We start from the raw sequence: 20454 nt of genomic DNA, 5'->3' as shown, positions 1-20454 counted from the left end.
CACAGAATACCAAGTGTACAGTGCTGACTTTAAATTTTTGATTACAAGTATTTGCACTGTAAAAAAACAAAAGAAATAGTATTTTTCAGTTCCCCTAATACAAGTACTATAGTGCAATCTCTTTATCATGAAAGTTGAACTTACAAATGTAGAATTATGTACCAAAAAAACTATATTAAAAAATAAAACGATCTAAAATTTTAGAACCTGCAAGTCCACTCAGACCTACTTCAGCCAATCGCTTATAGAAACAAGTATGGTTACAATTTGCAGGCGATAATGCTGCCCATGTCTTATTTACAATGTCACCTGAAAGTGAGAACACTAAAAGTGGTACTGTTGTAACCGATGCTGCAAGATATTTACGTGCCGGGAGAGCTAAAGATTCATATGTCCCTTCATGGTTCAACCACCATTCCAGAGGACATGCGTCCATGCTGATGACGGGTTCTGCTTAATAACGATCCAAAGCAGAGTAGACCGATGCATGTTCGTTTTCGTCATCTGTGTCAGTCGCCACAAGCAAAAGGTGGATTTTCTTTTTTGTGGTTTGGGTTCTGTAGTTTCTGTATCTGAGTATCTTTTAAGTCTTCTGAAAGCATGCTCCACACCTTGTCCCTGTCAGATTTTGGACGGCACTTCAGATTCTTAAACCTTGGGTCTAGTGCTATAGCTATGTTTGGAAATCTCACATTGGTACCTTCTTTGCATTTTGTCAAATCTGCTGTGAAAGTGTTCTTAAAACAAACGTGCTGGGTCATCATCAGCAATTGCTATGACATGAAATATATGGCAGAATGCAGGTAAAATAGAACAACGAGCATCATCAGCATAGAAGCATGTCCTTTGGAATGGTGGCTGAAGAATGAAGGGGCATACAAATGTTTAGTATATCTGACACGTAAATACCTTGCAGCGCTGGCTACAAAAGTGCTATGTGAACGCCTGTTCTCCCTGCAAATTTTAACCAAGCTTGTTTCTCTGAGCGATTGGTTGAAGTAGGATTAAGTGGACTTGTAGACTCTAAAGTTTTACATTGTTTTATTTTTGAGTGCAGTTATTTTTTGTACATAATTCTACATTTGTAAGTTCAGCTTCATGATAGAGATTGCACTACAGTACGTGTATTAGGTGAATTGAAAAATACAATTTCCTGTTTTTACAGTGCAAATATTTGTAATAAAAAAACTATAATGAGAGCACTGTACACTTTGTATTCTGTGTTTTAATTGAAATCAGTATATCTGAAAATATAGAGACCATCTAAAAATATTTCATGTCAATTGGTATTCTATTGTTTAACAGTGCTATTAATTGCAATTAATTTTTTTTTAGTTAATTGCGTGAGTTAACTACGATTAATTGACAGTCCTAAATGTTTCCTAATGTAAAATTCTGAGGCTCCTTGAGGGAATCCAAACCTTATAGGGATTCATTCCTGTAGTATTTGAATACTTCACAATCTTCAGTGCATCTCTCTTCACAATACCCCTGTACAGTAGGGAGGTATTTTTAATATAATTTTACCAGTGGAGAACTGAAGCACAGAGAGACTAAGTGACTTACCCAAGATCATACAAGAAGTCTGTGGCAGAGCAGGAACTTGAATCCAGTTCTCCTGAGTCTTCGGCTGGTGACCTAACCACTAAGCCATCTTTTCTCTCTGTGAACTGTCTGCTTTTCCACTGCCTCTTGCTGAAATACCTACCTGCTACAGGATTGTTCAGGTTATTAAAATGCCAACAATAATATAATCTGAGTTCAGGCTGACTTCAGCCTTTGGTATCCTGGAGACTTCAGTCACAAAAAGGGTGAATGTTAGTGATCACTGCTGTTTCTTTATTTCTGGCCCATTAAGCCAGTCTGTATTAAATTGTAGAACATGACTTGTATACCAGATATGAATAAATTTTTAGGTAACCAGACTTTGTTTGCAGACTGAATTGAATGTACAGAATAACTTTGCTTTAACAGTTCTGTTGAAAACTTATCAAACGCTTCAATTCTCCTCTTATGGCCACGCTACTGATGAATAGCTACCCTCAGAGAAGAGTTTCTATAGAATGTAAGGGATGTTAATACTGCTTGGTAAATTCTCCTTCACACTTTAAGGTGTTTGTATAAACAAGACCCTTCATTTTTTGTGTTCACGTTGTTTACAATTTCCTGCCAATATATTGGTGATTATTACAAAAATTAAAAAACGGGTGAAAATTGGTGGAAAAAAATTGACTTCATAGTTTTCTGTTTATATTGGGAGGTCGGAGGACAGACAAAAAAGCAACAAATAGAAAAAAGTAAGAGTACTTTTGACCCTGTTTCCCTCTGTGGAAGGAAAGATAGTGGCTTGGTAACCTGGGCATCCCAGATTACTGAGGCGCCTTCTCTCCTTTTGGAGTAGGCCGGGAGGGGGCCAGGGCACTATCTCCTCACGCTGCCTCTTCCACTTCTGGGCCTGGTCCAGAAGGAGAGATGGCTACTTGGTTACTTATGCTGTCCAGGTTACTGAGCTGCCATCTTCTGGAGCAGACAGCCAGGTCTTAGAAATTCCAGCTTCTTTTTTAGGCTCCGTCAGTGACACATACGTTTGTGTGTGTTTTTATCATCTACTACATTGCCTTACTTTAACAGACAGTGTTGGCTTTGCACTTAGTATATTGGATTTTCTTAAGATAATTGGCATTTTCATATACTGGCATGATCTAAAATTTGGGTGAAAATTGGTAAAATCCAAATTAGCTTTTATAAAACTGGGAATTCTTTTGGTAGAAGTCAGTAAAAACTGAAAATGAAGGGCTTTGTGTATAAATAAAATAACACATCTCATCTCTTTCTTTATAACATACTACTTAGGCTGTCACTGTGCTGCTCCATAGTACAGGCTGGGGGTATGAATTGTAGGGCTCTCCCGAGAGTTGCACTGTACCTGACCTGTGTGGCTGCTGCTGGCACAAACTAAGTTACCTAGTTCACATTAAAGTAGTTCTGTTTGAAAGAGGACTATGTTAATGCGAACTAGGTAACTTTTAGTTCGCATAAGCAGCATTCACACAGGGCAGTTAGAGCACAACTCTTTGGTAAAACTCTACAATTCATACCCTCATAGTCTTCACTGGGGTGCAGTGTAAGCAAGACCTTAGAGTGTCTGGTTTTAGTTCCTCAGGGTATGGCTACACTTGCACCTGCGCTTTGAAGTTTTGAGTGTGGTTGCAGCGCCAGCGCTGGGAGAGAGCTCTCCCAGCGCTGCACGTACTCCACTTCCTCTACGGGTGTAGCTTGCAGCGCTGGGAGCCACGCTCCCAGCACTGCGGCACTGTTTACACTGAGGCTTTACAGCGCTGTATCTTGCAGCGCTCAGGGGTGTGTTTTTTTCACACTGCTGAGCGTGAAAGTTGCAGCGCTGTAAAGCGCCAGTGTAGCCATGGCCTCAGAGTCTGTGTGGCCCATCTCGGGGGGAGGTGGAGAGGGAGGAGACGGGACAACTGGTAAAGCATAGCAATGGGAAATATAGGGGGTTTAAAATCTAGGAATAACAGAGTGCAGCTCCTATGGATTCTTTCCCTTATTGAAAAGACAGTGTCATATCAAAATCCTATGCCACAAAAGTACCTGGTGTGTCTCCCTTTATCTCATTGTACCTGACCACGGCAGAATCTTGGGAATGCTGGAACTCTAACTACAGGGCCATGTTAGACTTTTAGCTGTTAGGAGGATACAAGACCATAGGTCTCATCCGGCTCCCATTACATTCACTGATAAAATCTGCCTTCAAGGGAGAGCAAGACTCAGCTCCATGTCTTGTAGCCAATATATCCCACCGTTTATGACCATCTTTCCTACATGTCAGTACTGTCTGTCACCTGCTGGGTCTGCCTAATGAACAGGAAATCTAGAGGCAGAGGATTCTTGGAGTCTGTGTGTCTCCAGCCTGGAGGATAGTTGGGGGATTTAGACTGGAGATGCTAGATTTCCTTGTCTTCTCCACTTAAGAAAAAAAAAAAACACTTCAGGAGCACTGTCATGCTGCTCATTAATTTAGGAAGTTCCTATTCTGATTAGCAGGATAATCTATCTTGTGTGTCCTGAAATTTTTATCACTGGTTTCTTCTTGTACTCTTTCTGTGCTAGTGGGTCTAGAAAATGGATGATTTGAGTTTTTCAAAAGAAACCTCAGTCGTTAGTATTCTGAGGCTTGTTAGCTCCTGTGTGGGGTTTTTGGTGTTCTCCTTAGAGTTAATTCCAGCATTTATTTTGACTTTTAATTATTGCACAGTGAAGTGGAAATCTTCCGTCCTCTGATCCAGTTTAAGGAAGGGCGGACTGAGGTGTCTACCTCAACCATCACTTGGAATATAACAGACCCCCTTAAACTATCCAATCTGAACTGGAGATGACCAAAAATAAAATGGGTCTGAATAGATCTGTGTTATATTACTATTATTTTAATAGACCGCAAAAGAGTCTAATAGGCTTTAAAAATAGTGAACATCTGCCCATTTCATTGAGGCCAGCCAGTTCCTCCCTGATCCCTGTTTATGGATGTGATTTTTTTTTTATTTTTTTATTTTTTTAAATAAGCTGTGGGCTAGTGGTAATCTGAAGTAGTGTTCATTGTAGGGATACTTTCGAACTCAATTGGTTAAGGGTCACACTTCAGGCTGCTCTTGAAAGAAAGAGCCTTTGAAGTATGTTCCTTCTAACTGAGCAAGTAGGAGCCTAGAAAATTTGCTTCAACAGCTCTAAAACTCTTTTCTTCCTTGGGACGTAGTAGTGCTGGAAAATAAAAATCCACTTTCTTCTTCAATCTAGTTCTTATTGAGCAAACATTGTTTCCATCTTCCCCAGTGTTTCTAATGGAGCAAAAATTGGCATTGTTCCCCACTTGCTATCCAGTCCCTGATAATTTAAAGTGAATCAGAATCTGTCTTAAAATGGGCATATAGTGGCTGTTTCATGAATTATAATTTTTAAGCACTTCTTGGTATCTTTCATCTGGAGATCTCAAATATTTTACAAACATTTAATGAGCTATGCTTTACGGCAGCACCTCTCTGAAGTAGGAATTTTTATGCCTGTTCCACAGCTGGGGAAATTGAGGCACTGGGACACTAAGGCCTGGTCTACACTGGGGGAGGGGGAGGGGAGGAGATCAATCTAAGTTACACAACTTCAGCTATGTGAATAATGTAGCTGACATTGATGTACTTAGATCTACTTTCTGCAGTGTCTTCACTGTGGTAAGTCAACGGCTGGCGCCTCTTCCCCCCCGCATCGACTCCACCTGCACCTCTCGCTCCGGTGGAGGACCGGAGTTGACGGGAAAGTGCTCAGCAGTCGATTTATTGCGTGTAGACTAGGATAAATCGACCCTCACTGGTTCAATCGCTGCCCGTCGATCTCACGCGTAATGTAAACGAGCCCAGAGCGACTTACCCAAGGTCTCACAGGAAGCTCATTCCAGTCCAGTTTCTTTGCAAATCCATATTTCATCTTTAGAAGTGCCAGTTGGGTATATCAGTTTCAGTTTTGCCTCTAATCACATGCAGAGATCTGAAAAACACCTGCATCTTCCACCTCCTTCTGGTGCTGCTGTTTTCTTCTGATTTACTCTGTTCTGCCCTTTCTCCTGCCTCTCTTTCGGGCTGTATGGTCAGTGATACCTGGATGTGATTCTGTTGTCACTTTTTAAACCATCTCCTTTCCATCTAAAACAGCAACCACTCTCCTCACCAAGTGCATCTCTTCTCTTAATGCCAATCCCACATAATTGAAATCCAGAAACATGGTGCCGTCTCATAATTACTTTAACTTCATGATCATACTTTGTGTTTCTATAGTATTTTTATCTGAAGAACTCGGTGTCTTGTAAATAACTAAAGTTCTCAAAATGCCTGCAAGTACAGAAGCATTATTGCCATTTTAAAGTTGGTTACACTGAAATATGTAAAGTTTAGGTGACTAGTTTGTTTGAGGTTGCAGAAAGATTCTAACAATTTGGAGTTCTTGATCCCCGTCCCCCTCCCTCTGCTGCCCATCTCACTTCCTCTTTATACATCTGGTCTTCACAGATGCTTGGGGGCCCTGCCACTGCCTTTCTGCTGCTCCTTTCTTTTGTACTTGTAGGAAGCTGTCTGAATCTCTTCTTTGTAACATCCACTTCCTAACATTTTAAAAAACAACCAGAACCTCCCCAGAGCAAAGTTTATAAATGGGATTACAGTTAGACTGGTAGATAATCTCCCTCCATAACCAAGTCACTTTGTTGACTTTAAAGATCTTGAATAACTGCTAAATGTTATGGTCTAGGTTTTCTTCCTAATGTAATCTTTGTGTGTCCAACTTTCTGCTACAGTAAACACTCTTAATCTGATGCCTATTAAGGTAAAGTAGTTTGTCTTTTTTTTTGCCAGCGATGCAATGACTGTTTCAAAGGGCTACGCTGCCACAATGACTTGAGCTATAACATGTATGTGGTGAAAGTTTTCAGTCTAATCTCCAAGGGTCCTTTTAGCAATTGAACCAGAATCGACTTGCTTCAAGTCATTCTTAGAATAATGCTGTATCATAGTGTGCCAGCCTTCTCTACCCCTCCCTGCCAATGAATAAATGGGGGGGGGACCCTATCCCAAACACTATTGTGAATCAAGGAGAATGCTTTACTCCAAGGGTTCTAAAGGGAAGATGGATTTATCAAGACTGTCCATTTGGGGAGTTTTTATACAAGCTATTTTGGAAAATATCTTTTTCCTCTGCTGGTAGGTGCCAGAATTAAAGGGACTGGCTTCTAAAACCAGTCTGTCCACAGAAGAGGTGATAGCACATGCAGCAGTTCACTTCCTTCAACTTTCCCCAATTAGGGTTGGTGGGAATTCACATCTGGGAACCAGTGGAATTCAGTTTCCATGTCCTCTCTGCCTATACTGGTTTCTGTGATATGGGTACCTGAACTGGAATGAGATGACTGGACTCATTTCAGGCAAGCCAACAAATAGCCATTAGTAATGACTCCTAGATGTGGGTGACCTGCAGCTGCATTGACTTTTATGACCTATAAACAAAAGGCTTCCTTATCCTGCTACTTCTGAGTAATCCAGTTTCCCACTCTTTTTTAACATGAGTGAGTTTGAAAGACTTGGTTTTCTTCTGCCTTTTGATGGAATTCATACTTCAGTGAAATATTCTTTCTGAAGAAAGATTGTTTTGGAGGGCAGTCTTCATCCTAATCTAATTGCTTGTATAGATCATTCATCATTGTATCGAGGCGCAGATACATCAATTCTGAAACTCAAGATAATATTCACTAAGAGTCAAGGCTACTCTGTGTGCCCGTCCTCTTCATCCTGTACCTCTAATGTGAGTGTACTCCATCCTCGCCCTGCTTCACTTCTGTAGGAAGGTACCTCTCCGTCTGTGGGTGAGTTTGCCTAAAGTTCTCTTGCCTCTTTTTTCCCTTCATCCCTACAAAACAGAAAGCCGCCTGCTCACCACTCATTTCCATCTGCCAACTGGTCTCTGTCACATGGCAATATTCCAGACTTCCTATTAAAACACCCTCCCCCAACCTCTTAGTATCAGGAAGTGGTGGGAGGGATGTGAGGGTTCAGAGGCAGAATTAGTCCCACTGTCCAGACACACCACTTTTGTTGTACCCCCTGCTGTTGTGCCTGAAAATCAGCCAGTCCTCACTTCACACCCATCTGCAAACTAGCTCTCTAAGAAAGAGCTTGGGAGCTAGGATTATAGCTACTTCTTTCTTTTTGAGGAGCATTTCTTTGATGATATCCTGCCCATTGAGGTGGAAGAAGTGGATGGTGTTATCTTTTTTCAATAAAACTTTATAACAAAATCCCATCTTCTCCAGTACATGTGTTTTGTGGTGTTTGCTTCCCATGATAGGTCACAGAGTTAATTCTAAATTACACAGAGAGAGTTCCTGTCTAAGCTTGACTCAGGTGTGTTTACTGGTTGTAGCCCTGCCAATAATTCCAGCAGGAGTGTTCCAATAATAAATGTCAGTTTTAAATGGAAAGCAAATGCACTTGGTTGGAAGGGAGTCCTTGGTGCGAAGATGGAGAACAGTTCCTTCCTCCCTACTCAAAAAAAAAAAAGAATGCTGCTCTCTGGGCAAAAAGAGACTAATTTCAATAGCACCGCCACACACAAATATTTTCCAACTTTGGAATTGAGGGAATTGGCAGCCAATTGATTGATACCACATCCATGTGCCCCTCTTTGAAAATCAAATGTAGTATAAAATAAGTGAGTTTACACAATTTTATGTGTAGCAGTGTTGTGATTTTTCTAGCGATTTAGCCCATTTGTCAAATGTAAATGAGTGGTGGTTTACTTCAGTCATTTCTTTAAGAATCCCTGAGAGAGGTCCTGTGGAACAAACCCTCAGCAGTTTCCAAACTGCTTGGGCTTCCAGTTAGTGACTGAATTGAAAAATTACAAGATTGTCATGTACTGCCATGGAAATGTGTAGTGTGTGTTTTTTTTACAACAAGAAATCTCTGCTTGGCAGTTCTGAGACTGTAAATGTACCTGCCTAGAATTTACTGAAACATTGCATTAAGGCTTCAGCATACTGGGACTTCGGAATACTTTATTGCTTGTGTGGCTAAAAACTCCTACCCGGTTAAAGCTGCAGCACTAAAATCCAGAAATGTCCTGTCACTCTGTGACCCAGAATGTCATAGATTAGGTCATCCTTGCTTGAGCTGTAAGCTTGTTGTTAGTGCAGTTTTATGTATTCGGTAAGACATTAGGTTGAGGAGTGTTAGGAAGGGACTTTGAATTAACAGAAACAAGGAAAGAGGCAGAAGCCAAATGGGGAGACTGCAGTGTTATACATTACTTTATGCCTCTTTATTACAGGGTCTCAGAAAAGTACTTTAAGGTACATGGAACCCTGGATTAAGTTGAACTGTTATTGGCGTATTATTTTGTTAGTATTTTTGTGCTAAAACTAAATGTTTTGAGGATCTTTGAGCCAATTTTGGACAAGAAAAAGAATGATTTTGTGTCTAAAGCACAAGACTAGGGATGTGTCTACACCAGAAACTTAACTTGACCTCTATTTGGTTGACTTACAGCCACCACAGTAATTGCTGTGGTAGCTCATGTCCACACTACCCTCGTAGAGTCGGTAGTGCACGTCCTCAGCAAGAGCACTTCAACGGACCTAAGGGGCAGCTGGGGGGAGCCGAAAGCTTGGTGTCTCAGCTCCTGGCTGCCCCACAGGCTCCTTATGGGCTGGCCCCTCCCTCACCTACCCCTCTAGGAGTGGGGGGAGGGGAGAGGAAGGGGTGGAAGCTGCCTGGGGGTTCACTCCACCAGCCGGGCAGCCTTTTCAATCTCAGGCTCCAGGAGCCCTGAAATTGACAAGACAGTCAGTGTTTCTAGCCAGGAGCAGGCTCCAGCCCCCAGCTCTCCATAGAAGCAGGTTGCAGCTGGACTGCAGTTGCCCTGCGTTCTTGTCAATTTCAGGCAGGAGCCCTGAAATTGACAAAACTGTCAACAGCCTGTATAAGTAAGGCAGTATCTACACAGACAATGTCACCCTAACTACACTGACATAAGCCCTACTCCTCTCATGGAGATGGAATTATTATATTGGGATAGTAGGACACTTACATTACTGGGAGCAAGGCTGTACAGTAGACACAGGAATAATTAGGGGGATAATTAGATTGCGTAAGCTGCCTAACTCTGTAGCGTAGACCAGTCCTAGATTCCATGCAACAGATTTTCTATCAGATTATGAAAAGTCACTAAATTGTTGTGCTTCGGTGTCCCCCATCTTTAAATTGGGTATAATGGCTGCCTACAAGGTAGTTGTTAGGATTAATTCATTTTGTGAAGAGTTCTGAGATCCTGGGACACAAGGCGCTATGGAAATGGTGCTATCATCAGAAATCAAATTGAGTTGCTAAACATGTTGTTGTAAGTTTGGTATTTTGGCCTGGCTTATTCTGTCTATTCTGAATCAAAGTCAGCACAGCATTCTAGCTGATAAATAGGTCCTGAAGAGAGTTACTTAACATGTTAGTGGCATTAAGAAGAGTGCACCTAGAATGAGGGGGAGGGAGGGATTTCTTGTGGATGCGTTGCGTATGTTTTTACTATAAGCAGTATATAATGCAGTGCAACCTGTGAAGCAACCGCTGAAGAAACTGACAAAAATTAGGTGGCTCTCCCCTTCAAGTCAACAAAATTGTCCTTTAAACCTTAGCTACTTTTAAAATCTCCTCTTTGAGACAATGGGATCTCCTATTGGAGGTGAACTTGTGTGTAAAAAAAACAACAAACAAAAAACACCACCTGTTTTACTCCTATTTTTCCTGTGTTGGGCCATCTATTTGTTTTGGTATTTTTAAAAGACTTTGTTCTGATAGTAGTGTACAGTACCACAAGCACTGGTGGGATTGGGAGACAGCACTTTTTTGAAAATAAAATTATTAAACCATTGTCTTTGTCTAAACTTCAGCCTCCTGTTGTTTGGACTAGCCCTGATCTACATAGCTGGGCTTCCACCTGGGATCTACATGCATATCATGAAGAGCTGTCAGAGGCATCTTACTTGCCTTATCTATTCTTGAAGGCAGTTGCATATTTTTGTGGTGTTTGGGCTCTAAAAGGAGAGCTGTTTTCTGCTGCAGAAGACTGAGAGAGAAGGTTCACAGGCTTCCACTGTGAGCTGCTTTTGCCTTGTTCTGTGCCAGTCAACCCACTCACCATGTGGATAAGAGTAGTATACTGCAATTCCTTAAAGGCCGCTTCTCTAGTATTAAATACTGCTGGAGGCAGTGTGGCCTAACTGTTAGATCCAGGAGGTCAGACTTAATTGTGATTTAATGTTTGAAAAGCATTTCAAAATTGTTTGAACATAGGTTCTAATATACACCTCTACCCCAATATAACGCTGTCCTCAGGAGCCAAGCAATCTTACCGCATTATAGGTGAAACCACGTTATATCGAACTTGCTTTGATCTGCCGGAGTGCGCAGCCCCCCTTCCCCCCCTCCCGCTTCCCCCCCGAGCACCGCTTTACCGCGTTATATCTGAATCTGTGTTATATTGGGTCACCTTATATAAGGGGAGAGGTGTATGTGCAACTGCTGCTATCTTGAGTTAATTTGTCCCAACACAATGATTTGTCAAATTGGTATAGTAGGACCTTTCAGTGCTGAGATTCTGTTCCTATACTGTATTGTGAAGGATACTTTAAGAGCAAAATAAATACCGAGCTGATGATTTGACACACAGTCATACTCCCAATTGCATTTCTTAATTCCTTTCCTCTTCTGCTTACAGACTCTCACAAACACAAAGATAAACACAAAGATCGAGAACACCGGCACAAAGAGCACAAGAAAGACAAGGAAAAAGACCGGGAAAAGTCTAAGCACAGCAATAGGTGAGGAAAATCAATTGACAGGTCACTGTTGCCACAACCTTTGTTCACCCACAGTCAAGGCTTCATATGAAGAGTGAATGTGGTGATTGATGTGCACAGTATTGCTATTTTTAAGTGTTTTAAAAGAATGCTCACAGATAAGTGCATGCGTTCTTACATGTACAGGTTAATTCACGTCATCTTAAAAATGGAGATCTGTGTTTTAATGTAGATTGGTGTAATTGAAAATCAGTTGAGGAAATGACTATTAACTGCCAAACTGTGCAAACTTTAGTTCAGTACTATTGATACTTTTGGTTTTTTGTGGTACTGTGTATATTCATTATCAACAAAAACATTACATTATGCATCTTAAAATTTCAGAAATGGTAGGTATTTGTGCATTTTGGCCAAGTTCATATTGCTAACTTACTACTCGATGTTCCTGTGATTCTTTTTATTATTAAGACGCACATCAGTGTTCTATAGTTTTGTTTACTTTTTTATAGTAAATATCTTAATATTTCATGTTCTGCTTGTTGCTCACATGTTGTTACTGCAGCAGTCTGTAACTTCTCAACTTACTACTTAACACAATTTCTTTGTGTGCGTTCTTGGCTCTACATTTCCAAATGTTTTTCACCTAAACGTAAAACCATCTTTTTTTGCAAATTTAACAAAGCACATGCCCTTCAAATACCTCCTAATGTGTTTTCCATTTCTGAAGTTTGAAAGCTCACTTTTATGTTTTGAGCTTCCTTCTCTTGGGGAGGAGAGGGGGAGTGGTAAAGATTTTTCTTCTAAGGTAGAAAAATCTTTCACCAATTCTAATTCTCAAATGGCTCATAACTATTTGTTTATATTTTTTAAAAAAATCACATTTGGGCAGCTTGAAGTTGAGGGGAGGGGAATGGATAGGTTATAACTGAGATAGTGAAAATGATTACTAGTAGAGATTGCTTTTTGAGGGTTGGCCCTTTTAAAAATTTAAGCTCACATTGGGTCAGATGGATAGCTTTACTTACACTGTATAGTACCTTACTCCACACGTGCTTCCATTGAAGTCAGTGGGACTTCAATCAAAACATGTCCAAAAAAAAAAATCAGAGTTCTTTAACAGGTACACATGCTGTACTTGCGGCCTGTGATTTTGAAAAGACCAGCATATCTGAGTGTGTACAACAAATTCTTGCTAGTTTTGGTGAATGGTTACCTAATATTGTTGACTTGCCTCTCCTATGCACAAGTGGTCTGTGAGGCACCTAACTTCCCTTTTGCAGTTCACTTCTGCACTTTGTGCACACAAGTTGCAGGTGCATGTGTTTATGTGCATTTTCAGCCCTTTCAAAATGTGTCCCTGAGGGTGAATATATTTGGCCTATTGAATCAGTCGGTCGTGACTACAGGCTGATACTCGTGGGATAATAATGTTATACACACATTAAGAACATTTCAGGAATTTTTGTCGAGTAGCAGTGAAAAAACACCACACTCTACCCCTGTTCACACTGTCATATGCAGCATAGCAGCTGCTCACTCTATCAAATACAATTATTTTTAAAGCAGACATAACTGACTCGTGGAAACAACTGACTTTATTATGCGAACTTTTCTTTCCCAATTTTTATTATTAGTTTTCACCAGTACAATTCCATAAATATATACTGTGCCTATATAAAACCTGGATTAAATAACAATCCCTGCCCTATAAAGTGTGCTCAAAATATGGGGCAGCAGTTTTAGAAGAAGGGATACAGAGAGATCAGTGGTGAGGAAGACTATTGGGGGAAGATTAATGGAAATATTAGTGTGTTCTTAAAAAGAGATTTGAAAGAAGAGGGTGCATCCTGGATGAGAAATGAGGAGACTTCCAATGGAGACATAACAGAAGACATGAATCTAACTGTGGGAGGAGGAGACACAGCAGAAAGGTCAGAGGGTTAGGGGAAGATTGAGTAGGGAAAAACCAGTGCGAAGATGTAGAGCTTCTTGGGTGAGGATGAGGAGTTTGAATCTGAAGGGATGGAAGTCAGCTAGGGAAGGGGATTCAAGGAAGATGACAATAGGGTCAGAGCAGTGAGAGCAGAACATATAAAAACTCCTGAAGAAGTTGCAACTTCTGCCTGGAAACAAAAATTCGTTGGTATTGTCGTAATTTACCTCAAACTGTGGTTATTTAAACAATATTGATACTCGTGGTGATTTTTGTTTGATTTGTTGACTGGATGTGGACTGGCTGGCAGGGGCGGCTCCAGACACCAGCACAGCAAGCACGTGCTTGGGGTGGCAAGCCATGGGGGGTGGCCTGCCGGTCGCTGTGAGGGTGGCAGTCAGGCAGCCTTTGGTGGCATGCCTGTGGGCGGTCTGCCGGTCCTGCGGCTTTGGAGGCAAATTGGTGGCGGGTACGCCGAAGACGCAGGACCGGCAGATCTCCCACAGAAACACCACCGAATCCGTGTGATCAAGCCTCCTGACTGCCGTGCCTGGGGTAGCAAAAAACATAGAGCTGCCCCTGTTGGCTAGGACTCATTTTAAGTATCTTTCATTGTCCCTCTTATTACTATTCTGAATATATCTGGTGCAACAAGTAGGTTTTGAAAATATTATTTTTAGGATCAATAGTCTGTTCAGAGATTAAAAGTGGGGGGACTTATTTCCAGAAACTCATGAAGAAATGCTGTCTTCCAAAATGGCCACCACTTCCCATTTTTCTACATTAGGGAAGATAACCCTTCTGTTATCAGGATGTGGAAAAGAGCAGGTGAATGAAACTGTCCATTTTGGCAAAGGGAAGCCCATGACTTCAGTCCTGTTGAGAACCGTGGGAGATAAAATTCCATAAAGAACTCTGAAGTAGTACATATTTGTCTGCTTGTGCTCAAGGGGAAACTTTACCTATGAAGAATAACTGCCAAAAAAAAAAAAGCTATTAATACTTTTTTAAAAATAGATTTAGCTAATGCATGAGATTTCGGTGAGTTTTTAAGTATATGGGGAGTTTGAAGAGCGTGTTGCTCTATTATTAAGATCATTAGGGCTCAGAAAAGATCTAACACCTGGTGCTAAAATAAAAAATGGGTCCTTTAAGAAATTTAACTCAGACTAACAGAATTGCTTACAAATTCTCAGAAAATCCATTCTGTACTCAGCAAAGTGCTGTAACTTGTGGAGGATGTATGTATTATGTATCTTTCATACATAAGAAGTGGAATATTTTCTTTAAGTGCAAAAGTTAAGTCAGCCTTAACTATGGAGTTGCTTTTGGCACCTCCAAAATGTGTCATGCATAACTCATTAATATATATTCCTTTTTTGTAAGGGAGATGATGGGGGCAGAGAGGGGCTCAAACTAATCTCCTTAGTCCAAAGGGGAGAATTTTATAATTGAAGGTTGCAGTTAGGAACAATTCCCTGTTGTAGAGGAAGCAGACCTGTACTCTCCATGTCTCTGTGTCTAATAATTTGACAGCTCTATCATCTCTCTTAAACACGGTTGTTTTATAAACTTCTGTTGAGGGCAAAAACATTCCCCTGCATAAAAATAATTTCTACATCTTGTCTTTGTGTGAGGGGGAGGTCGGATCATGGTTCTGAGCTGCCAAGTGATAAGTGCTTTAAAAATATCTAAAATAGATTATCATGATCTCATGTGGTAGAAGAATGCTGGCCTCGTATGCAGAACTCTTTAATTTCACTTTCTGGTTTCATCCTCTCCCACTCACTGGATGACAGCTTTATATCCTAACCACTCAAGTACAGATGTAGTAAACTGGGGAAAAATAGCACTCTTTTACATTTCAGGTTTATTTTTTATTTATTTCTTCGCCCTGTTTAAAAATAAATAAATACAGTAAAGCCTACTTAAGCAGATACCATGTCAAAGAATAGATCTACATCAATGTATTGAGTAGTACTCAGAAGTCTTTTTGTAAATAAACACCAGATGAAGGAATAATGAACACATTAAATATAGAGTTCTTTGCCTGGAAAGGCAAAATGCAGTAAATTAATCTGTGATAAATGATCTCTGAAATACCTGTTTTCAATGCATCAAACAAAAAGACTTGGTAAAATAATGGACGTCTTTGAATCAGAGAGTTTAACAGAGATCGGTGGTGGTTGTTTTTAATCTTGAAATAACGAGAGATTCTTTCTTCCGTGTGTCTTGGGTTTTTGTGCATGGAATGCAGGCTGTCAATAAATTGAAATCAGCGGAAAACTGGTACTGTGGTATATGAGTGAAGAGACTCCCCACTCCCACATTGGCAGCACTGATCCATATTGTCAGCGTGACAAGTGTCTGAGCTTCAGAAAAATCCTCCTCCAGCTTGCTTGTTCATTCTGGTTACAAAATGTCTCTTGCTATCTTCTGCTTTTGAACAAATGTTGAGGGTGTAGTAGGGCTTATAGATCCAATTCTCAATGGTGATTTCTTGATTTTTGTTTTGCAAAACAAGAATTGGGATGGGGAGAGGAGCTACTTGTCTCATACACAGGTAAATTCAGATCATGGAAAATTCTGGATTTTCTCCCTTTTTCTTTACCATATTTCATGTGTTGTCCCCCAAACCATTTATCTAAATGGCAGAGGGAAGGAGAAGATGGAGGAAATGTGGTTGGTCATCTGTGCATGTAGAGAAAAGGGCCATTTGAAAATTTCCTTGTGCTTGCTGCGGGAGGGACCAAAAAGGGTTGGATCCCTCTCTGTGTCCACAATCGACCTTGGGCTGCTATCTGGTGGGAAAACTGTCTTCTAATAGTAAAATTATTGCTTTTCAGTAGTGCCTAGAATATGTATGCTATGCCTGGTCCCAGTCCCAAAGAGCTTACACACACATGAGGTTTCATTTTCATCTGTCTCTAACTGATGATTACAGCTCTGGCCTTCTGTTTTATTCCCAATTTAGTGTTCGCTAAGGACCTGATCCATTGTCTGTGGAAGTGGATAAAAAGATTCCCATTCAGTTCAGCAGGCATGGAGTCGGTTTCTCATGAATTGGTAGCTCAGCTGTACAATTTGGGCCCACACAGGTTTACACCCAGTTCTGTTCTGTGGTGGTGCACCTCTAACAATGGGAATACAAAATGCAGGCCAGCTGAAAACTTGGCCTTTACTAGTATTTATTGGTCTGACTGTAATCATAGCTTTCTAACAGCATTGCAGTAAGTCAGGCAGTATAACTTCCGTACTCTCCCCGTTGGTTTAAGATTTCTATAAATTAAGAGCTGCCTATTACTTAGGCTTCAGTTGGATTCTAACAGATATCGGTTGTCACACCGAAGTGCTGTTTGCAACTAGTTCTGATGCTTAATAGTAGAAAATACACAGCTATGGTACTACAAGCTAATTACAGCTGGGAAAATTAGAGGGGAAATAGAGATGCTTTAGATAAAACATCTTTCCCTGCTTGTGATCTGAAGCTGGGATAGAAAAAGCGTTAGAAGGGGAGGAGGGGGATTGTTATTGTACATAAATGGCACCTGGAGAATGCTGTGTTAAAGTACTCAAAGCCGTCTGCCATCCTTTGGAAACACTTTCCACTTCTGGCTTTCCATCTGATCACAGTATAAGCAGCTGCTGCCAGATGCGCATTCTCTGCTTCCTTCCCCAATTTAAAAAAAAATGCTCTCCATCACATTTTCCTCTAGGCAGCTCATCGAGGGAATACTGCTAGAGTTTTCAAGGAGACAGATTTCTTTTGTTGCACTTGACATTTCCATCATTCTTCCCCTGTCTCCCCCAAACCCTCTGAGATATTGTGTTATACAAACCTTCTAAAAGGAGAGACAGGAAACAGAGTTGATGGTACGCTGTGGGGCACTGGCTGATGTGTGCCTATTATGAGGTGTTAAATTAATTTCTCTTATTTCCTCCAAGATATCTGACAGATTCCTGCTGCATTCCAAGTATTGTTGAGGCAAGATACTATTGTTTTAACAGACCTATTCCTTAGATCAGATAAATGCTGGTTAAGCACAAATGTTGTACCGGTATAACTATGTCTGTTTAGGGAGGGCGACCTTTTGTACTGAAATAATTACACCCATACAACCTTGTAGTGTGGGTGCATATATGGGTATATAAATATGCTTAGACTTTACAATGTATTCCTGAACAGGAAGGTGGGGGTTAGCGGTAGTCATATGAGGCCTTATACTTTGTATTGATCCTCTTTAGTAGGTTTCTGACTTTTGGGTTTTAATCTGGCTAGCTGCAGGGAAGGATGCAACTGAGGTAACAAAAGCAAGGGTACAGAGGAAGGACTATAGGATATATGTCATCATCCTATGGCTGCATCACATCATGTCTTTCTCTAAAGAGGGAAACCAAGTAGTGTGTAAAGTCTGAAATGACCAGAAAAGGATTCTCTGATCTTCAAAATGTGACACATCTACCCTAATCATACCTTTAGGCATCCTTGTCCCTATGGAAGGGTGAGACCTGTTCTGAAGGTTAAGGATGGTGCCTTGGAAGAGATACCATGTTGCCATCTTCTGTTATAGTTGCCAAACTGTGAAGTGTTTCCCCTGGAGGCTTCCCTAGATATCCTAGCCCAGGGGTTCTCAAATTTCATTGCCCTGTGACCTCATTCTGACAACAAAATTACTCTATGACCCTGGGTAGGGGGAGAGGGGCTGGAGCCTGAGCCCCGCCTCTCCAGGTTGGGATGGCGCTTCTGCTTCAGCTTCAGCCCTGTGTCCCAGCAAGTTTCATGCTGGCCCTAGCAACCCCATTACAATGGGATCCCGACCCATAGTTGGGGAACTGCTGTCTTAGCCTGATTAAAAACACGTTGTGTTTGCTCGCTGAAATGGGTACATTTGGGAAAACTGTGCCTCTTGTTACTGTTGCCAGGATTACTGGCTGAAGTCTGCAACCCCAGCGTGTTCCCAGACAACGCGCATCGCTCATTGGCATTGACGTAAATCAGGCTCTTCCAGGTAGGCAGGATGGCATGAGCCTGCTTTTGTTATTTAGTGTGTCAGATTTCAGACACACTTGTCTGTCTGTAAAATCAGAACTGTATTTTGGTGCCCAGAGAATGTGTAGGTGTGGCAAGCAATCTGTTTATGAATGGGAGAAAGAAAATACATTTTCCTTCTTGCCTCAGAGCAAGTAGCAGATGGAATTTTGTTTTTTTAGGGAAGCTCTGTTAGCCTTATAATGGGAGGAAAGATGGTGGTGGGGGAAATCTCAGAATTCACCACCTATATCACTGTTACTTAGAAATAGGCTTTGCAGGCTAACACCCAGGGTGCTTAGGATCTTTGAGCCTTCCCTCCCCATGCTGCTTCACATTCTGAAGAGCAATGAGAGGCGACTATTAAAGGTGTTGGAAGCAAGAAGTAAGTTGCCTTGCCAAAAAGCAAAGGGAGGAAGGGGATAGTCTTATGGTAAAGACCCAGGCCTGAAGGTCAGAAGCTGAGACCTGTTTCTGACTGCACGAGTGATATTGTATTTGGCAATGAGCAAGTCACTCAAACCAACATTTTCAAGAGTTGCGGCTGATTTATTTTGAGAGACCTCAATTTTTGGTTGCTCAACTCCAGACCTTGCGCACAACGGAAGTGGAAGCCATGAGTGTCCAGCACTTCTGAAAATGAGGCCTACAGGTATGGAATCTTGAGTTTGGTATCCAGAAGCAGCGTGATACTCTTGAAAATATTGACATTTAATTTCTGATCCTTTGTCACTTGTGAAATAGGGACAACGCTATTTCCCTATATCATGGAACTGAGTTCATTGTTGTTTGTATTGCATTGAGATTCATAGATGCAAACTGCTGTAAAAGCTGTTGTTGTATTTGGATGAATTTAGTAAGCCATGCAAGTGGGATTTTAAAAACAAACTCATAGAACAGGGGTTGGCAACCGTTCAGAAGTGGTGTGCTGAGTCTTCGTTTATTCACTCTAATTTAAGGTTTCACGTGCCAGTAATACATTTTAACATTTTTAGAAGGTCTCTTTCCATAAGTCTATAATATATAACTAAACTATTGTATGTAAAGTAAATAAGGTTTTAAAAATGTTTAAGGAGCTTCATTTAAATTAAAATGCAGAGCCCCCCCGGACCGGTGGCCAGGATCCAGGCAGTGTGAGTGCCACTGAAAATCAGCTTGCATGCCGCCTTTGGCACGCGTACCAGAGCTTGCCTACCCTGCCACAGAAGAATGTGGGGTGACAGGAATCTGCTGGTCAGAAAATAGAACAGTGTAGACTTGCAGACACAAGTCTAGGTTTAAGCTCTACTGTGGGAGATAAATAGCTTTATTACCTTTCTCACCCGACTGGCATCTCCACATGCATCTGTCTTCTAAACCCGCAAGGCACCTGTTGCAATAGTTTTCTGCTGTTCTACCTGGGCTGTTCCTTAATCATTCCTCTCTTGCACTTTTATAATTACGTAAGTTAAGCTCACAAACAATGTGAGAATCATCAGCTTGTCGTCTTTTTCATTTTCCCTCTAGGATACTGAAGCTGGGAAATATATCTGAGGTAACAACATAAGTGTAGTGGTAGCAGGCATCCACTTGACTTTTCAAATTCAGTTCAGAGTTCTGTGTGTACTGCTGTTACAATCACACAGCATGTACAGTGTTGTCTGCAGTATGTGGTCTTTAAATCTGTGCTAACAGGCAATCTGTGGTATGGCATATCTGTCTGTGGCACTCTAGAAATACTTAATATCCTTCAGTGTTCTAGGAACTCTTGTACGCTGTTCTACTCATCTAATCCTGTCACCAGAGAGTTAAATGGAAACTGACTTCTGTCTGGAGACTTCGTAGTGAGGCACTTGTCTTGAATTGGTGAGAGGACCACCTCCGTCTAATGTAATATAAGCTTTTGATTCTTACTGTTTTGAACCAGCAATAGGAGAGGCTGTCCTAATGCAGTGGCAATTTCCCAGTGCTCTGCACTATACTGTGTGCAGTAGATTCAAAATCCATTTAGGTGTTGCTTGGCGTAAAGTGAGTGCCATCAGAACTGGGATCTTCCTCCTTAACGGCTTGGATTTGGAGAGAGAGAGATGCATATTACGATATGGCACTTTGAGC

The 20454-nt window shown here is 41.2% G+C and overlaps 1 protein-coding gene across 2 annotated transcripts in view; it reads left to right on the top strand.

The window, feature by feature from the left end:
* TOP1 (DNA topoisomerase I) overlaps positions 1-20454 on the top strand; it is an 80275-nt gene that overhangs the window by 22594 nt on the left and 37227 nt on the right. For both annotated transcript variants that reach the window (XM_030533186.1, XM_030533187.1), the window contains exon 3: positions 11317-11419. In XM_030533186.1, the coding sequence (XP_030389046.1) occupies positions 11317-11419 (103 nt within the window). The remainder of the gene's footprint in view (positions 1-11316; positions 11420-20454) is intronic.

The sequence above is a fragment of the Gopherus evgoodei genome, chromosome 14 (genome assembly GCF_007399415.2).
Source record: "Gopherus evgoodei ecotype Sinaloan lineage chromosome 14, rGopEvg1_v1.p, whole genome shotgun sequence".
NCBI lineage: Eukaryota > Metazoa > Chordata > Testudines > Testudinidae > Gopherus > Gopherus evgoodei.
This window is presented reverse-complemented; position numbering and strand designations above follow the sequence as displayed.